This window comes from Myodes glareolus, chromosome 4, assembly GCF_982192425.1.
Source record: "Myodes glareolus chromosome 4, mMyoGla1.1, whole genome shotgun sequence".
Classification (NCBI taxonomy): Eukaryota; Metazoa; Chordata; class Mammalia; order Rodentia; family Cricetidae; genus Myodes; species Myodes glareolus.
In genome coordinates, this window is record NC_142029.1 from 14473754 (window position 1) to 14478723 (window position 4970).

Consider the following 4970-nt stretch of genomic DNA (forward strand, 5'->3'; position numbering starts at 1 on the left):
CTTTCTCGGGATGTTTAACCCGTTGAGCAATACTGGATGTGATACCCTGGGGCCGGGGAGAAGCCAAGGCCATCTCAGGAAGATGGGGAAATTATTTCTTCATCTGGTATGCCAGGCCTACCTCACTCACTGCCCAGAGCCCCATGAGGCAACAAAAGTCTGAAGCAAGCCCCAGTCCACCTGACAGGCAGCCAGTGGCAGGAAGGTTTCCGGTTGGGCTTTTGCATAAGGTTCAGGCTGAGCATAAAGGAGGCTTTCAGGCCTGGAAGAGGCAATCTTGGGGACGATGCAAGCCCAGAGGGACAACCCTTCTCTGCGATGGTCACTATCGTTGCTGCTGCTGCTGGGCCTGGTGTTGCCCTTAGTGTTCTCCCAGACCCTCAGCTACAGGGTGGCTGTGCTCCGTGCTGTGGATGACTTCAACCAGCAGTCCCCGGACACCAATCTCTACCGCTTTCTGGACATGGATTCTCAACCCTCAGGGGTGAGGCTGGGGGAGAGCAGACTCTAATCCAAGGCATCCTCCCCTTTTAGTGTGGTCATTTCTTTTCCGAGGACACTCCTTAGATCTGTGTCGCCTTCCAGATTGACCGCTTTTAGCCCTGGAACACCTGCTGTGGCAGAAGTGCCCTCAAGCGCATTCTAGTGATTCCTGGGACCTCCATTTCAGGGACAGGGTGGAATCACTGGCCTCAGGAATTGGCTTCCTTTGCTCTGTTTTTTTTTTTTTTTCCCATAACCAATAAAGGATTCTGCCTAGCCTTGAGGTCCCTAAGTATGTGCCTGATCCTCTAGGAAGGCCCTGGTTTCCCTCTCCCTTCCCAGAAGGGGAGGTGGTGCTCTTCATCTTAGCTGGCTGAGGGCTGTGCCTACTCACTGTAGGTGTGGGAAGGAAGTGGGGGCTCATTTTCTCTTCCCCACTGTACCCCAGCACTAGACCTTGTTTCAGCACCTAGCATGCAATGTTGGAAGGTCACTCTGTTAGTGGTTGTCAGGGAGATTGATTCTCGAAGCTGAGAAGGGGCCCAAGACTAGTATCCCTACTTTTTCCCATGACCAGGATGAAGACCCAGATACCCCAAATTATGTGAGGTTCAGAGTGAAGGAGACAGTGTGTGACAAAGCAACGTACCAGACACCTGAGCAGTGCAACTTCAGGGAGCACGGGGTAAGGCAGAGGGCCGGGGTGGTTGGTGGCGGCCGCTTGAGGGAATATTTCCATCCAGTGGGCTAGGGTTTAGGCGACATGGAAAACGGGTTCTAGTTTGACCTTGCGCTTCCTCTTCTCAGCTGGTGAAGCAGTGTGTGGCGACAGTCAACCAGGGCACGGATTCTTTTACAGACATCAGCTGTAAAGGGGTGAGTGGGATACAGGAGGTGATGTGGGGATGGGACGTGGATTAGCCTGTGGACCAGTTACTCCCTATTCCTACCCAGAGCAGAGAATGCTCCACCTCATCCCCTTGATCCTCCCTTGTGCCTGAATTTCAGCTCCAAGACTGGTTCTGTCATCCCTTAGAGCAGTGATGTGACTCCAGAGCTGGCTCTTACTTGGGAGGCAGAGGCAGCTATGAATTCTAGGTCAGCCTTTTTTACATAGAGTTCCAGGCCAGACATGGGTACATGTGAAGCCTGGTCTCAATAAATAAATAAGTAAGTAAGTAAGTAAGTTTGTTTCTTTAGCCAGAACTTGTTAGGGATGTGGATTCTCGGGTCTTGCTGAGTTTTAATAGGACTCAGCTGAGGATCTCACCTGAGTTTTAGCATTGCCCTACTGGATATTCTGAGTCCTGCTAATACTGACAGCATCCTCAGACCCCAGGGAGCCTCTTGCCGTTCCCAGGCCCCAGTGTTCTCATCTTTTATTGGGGTGAAGGGTCCAACTACATGTCCCAAAAGCTGCACTAGGGCCCAGAGGCTCTGGGTTAGCCCTGAGTGTGGTCTAGTTGGGAGGACCTTGGGTGCCCTGGGACCAGCCTCACAAGGAACCCATCTCTTCGTGGTACACAGCCCCAGCGGTTCAAGAAGGTTGCCCGGATTGCTGGACTTCTCCGAAGAGGCAGGCAGAAGATTGGTAAAAAGTTTAAGAAACTTGGCCAGAAAATCCTGGATTTTTTTCAGAAAATTAAACCTGAGGTAGAAACGTAGGCCTGCCTTGGTTTGTTTCTGGATTTCAAAAATAATAAATTTGGTGAAGGAAACTTCCCAATGGCTTTTGTCTTCTTTTAGTCTTTAACTCTGGAGGCTCTCTGAGAACATGTGTGTGTGTGTGTGGGGAAGAGTAGTTTGAGAGAGAGGAGGGCAGCTGTTCCATTGGAAGGTATATTTAAGGCAGCAGGGCAAGAGGTCCATTCCAATATATATATTATTTTTATATATTATATTATATATATCATATCTCTGTAATAAAATCTGGGCAGTGATGGCACATTCCTTTTTTTTATTTTGTTTTTTTTTTTTTTGAGACAGGGTTTCTCTGTGCAACAGTCCTAGCTGTTCCAGAACCTACCCGGCCTCTGCCTCCCCAGTGCTGAGATTAAAGGCCATAACCAACTCAATCAATGTATTTTAAACTTTTTTAAAAAAGATTTATTTATTTATTTATTTATTTATTAAAATATTTATTTATTGTGTATATAATATTCTGTCTGTGTGTATGCTGGCATGCCAGAAGAGGGCACCAGACCTCACTACAGATGGTTGTGAGCCACCATGTGGTTGCTGGGAATTGAACTCAGGACCTTTGGAAGAGCAGGCAATGCTCTTAACCTCTGAGCCATCTCCCCAGCCCCCAAAAGATTTATTTATTTATTATATATACAGTGTTCTGTCTGCATGTATATCCCTGCAGGCCAGAAGAGGGCACCAGATATCATTACAGATAGTTGTGAGCCACTATCTGGGAATGTTAGGGATAGTTGCTGGGAATTGAACTCACGACCTGTGGAAGAGCAGCCAGTGCTCTTAACCTCTGAGCCATCTCTCCAGTCCCTGTATTTTAAACTTTTTAAAATAAAATTTATGTATGTGGGTATTTTTCCCGCACTACATGTGTGCCTGTAGTCAGAATAAGGGATCAGATCCCCTGGGAGTGGAGTTATAGATGACTGTAACAGTCATGTGGGTGCTGGGATCAAATCCAGGCCCTCTAGAACAGCCAGTGCTCCTAAGCTCTGAGCCTCTCTTCAACCCCAATCCTTTGTATTTTTTTCTTTTTTTAAAGTTGCTTTTCATTTCGTGTGTGTGTGTGTGTGTGTCTGCACACACCTGCATACTACAGCACATGTATGGAGGTCAGAGGACAACTATGGGAGTCAGCTCTGTGGGACCAGGGTGGGGGTCAGACAACAGGAATACCAGGCTATTGACTCCTGCACAACCAGACAGCACCCTGCCATCGGGACTGCAGGGTAGTGTCCTCAGGGGTCAGTGCAGGGCCCGAGCTTCTGCACCAGTATGCCAAGGGTTCTCTGAGGAATTGCAGCTTTGGCTCCAGAGGTCTCTAAGGGTACTAGGGGATAGAGTCACTGTAAGACCAGAGTGGTCTCAGAGGTTACTTCAAGTCTATGGCTCTAACCACAGCCTCCAGATAGTAGACAGACTTCCCTGGGTCTAAAGCTTGGTATCCTGTCTCCAGCAGGCTCATAAAACGCACGAAGGTTTTGACTCCAGCTGGTCACTCTGGGGCTAAGTGTCCAGCCCTACCCTTGGTCCTGTGTTTCAGAAACCGCCCTGGTCAACACCAGGCATCACCAGTTTCTGAAGCTGAACTTCATACAGATGTTCCTTTAGGAAGAGTCCAAGAGAACAGCATCCCAGCAGGCTCAGAAAGAGGAAGTCACACCCATCACCTATGGTGCATTACCAACCAAACAAGGCCCGGGAGGGAATCCCAAGTTACAGAAAGCCGAATGCATGTCTGTGTGAGGGTGCCAGATCCTCTGAACTGGAGTTACAGACAGTTGTGGACTGCCTTGTCATAGCTGAGGGTCTTACCGTTGGAGGCTCTGTCAGAAGCTCTTCCAGGATCTGCCTTCTTTTAGTACAAGTCTGAACCAAATAGTTTTGATTTGTTCCCTGTGTCTGGTCGGGTCTGTCTGGATCTGCTTTCATCTAATTTGAATTGGCTTTGTCCCACTGAGTTCTAATCTGGTTTCTTCATCTATTTCAGTGCAGATTCATCCATTTGAATTTGCTTCTAACTGGCCAATCTGATTTGGTCTGACTTTTAGTTCATCTGCTGTTGGTATTCCATTATGTTCCTATATTTATTCTAAAGAATATGTGTGTGTGTGTGTGTGTGTATTTTGGCATTGGATTTTTGGACTTTACGGTCAGAGGCATTGACTCAAAACTGCTACATGAAGTCTATGAGTCCTCTCCCATCTTCTCTGTCCCCCTCTCTATCTCTGTGATCTGAAGGATATTTTAAAACTGCTTTAAAGCAATCTTAAGTTTTAAATTATTTATTTATTTACCGAGGAGGGGTGTGTGGTGGTTTGAAAGAAAATGGCCTCCAAAGGGAATGGCGTTATCAGGTGTGGTCTTGTTGGAGTAGGAAGTGAATAACTTTGGAGGCAGGCTTTGATGGTTTATATATGCTTAAGCCGCACCCAGTGAGAAAGTTCCCTTCCTGATGCCTGATGGTCAGGATGGAGGACTCTCAGCTCCTTCTCCAGCACCATGTCTACCTGCACACCCCATGCCCAACCATGACGATAATGGACTAAACCTCTGAAAATATAAGCCACCCCATTAAATATTTTCTTTTATGAGAGTTGCTGTGGTCATGGTGTCTCTTCACAGCAATAGAAACCCTAACTAAGACAGGATGTATAACTAATTGTGTCTGAAATGACTACTTCTAATTCTGAAATAGAATTAGGAATTCAACTTATAAATCAGGGGAGTACAATTTAAGCCACAATGGTTGTGAAGTTCTATCTGTAGTGCAAACTCTATTTGGTCTT

The 4970-nt window shown here is 47.0% G+C and overlaps 1 protein-coding gene across 1 annotated transcript; it reads left to right on the forward strand.

Annotated features, from left to right (window-relative positions):
• The first annotated feature begins 251 nt into the window (after positions 1-251).
• Camp (cathelicidin antimicrobial peptide) lies at positions 252-2205 on the forward strand. The gene is made up of 4 exons (XM_048423407.3): positions 252-484; positions 1061-1168; positions 1291-1359; positions 2011-2205. Exons 1-4 carry the CDS (start codon positions 287-289, stop codon positions 2146-2148), a joined length of 513 nt encoding a protein of 170 aa, XP_048279364.3. The 5' UTR covers positions 252-286; the 3' UTR covers positions 2149-2205.
• Positions 2206-4970: the final 2765 nt, after the last annotated feature.

Coding starts and splice junctions, on each gene's coding strand:
- Camp (XM_048423407.3), top strand. CDS start 287: ATGCAAGCCCAGAGGGACAACCCTTCTCTGCGATGGTCACTATCGTTG. Junction 485..1,060: donor TGGATTCTCAACCCTCAGGG/GTGAGGCTGGGG, acceptor TCCCATGACCAG/GATGAAGACCCAGATACCCC. Junction 1,169..1,290: donor GCAACTTCAGGGAGCACGGG/GTAAGGCAGAGG, acceptor TCCTCTTCTCAG/CTGGTGAAGCAGTGTGTGGC.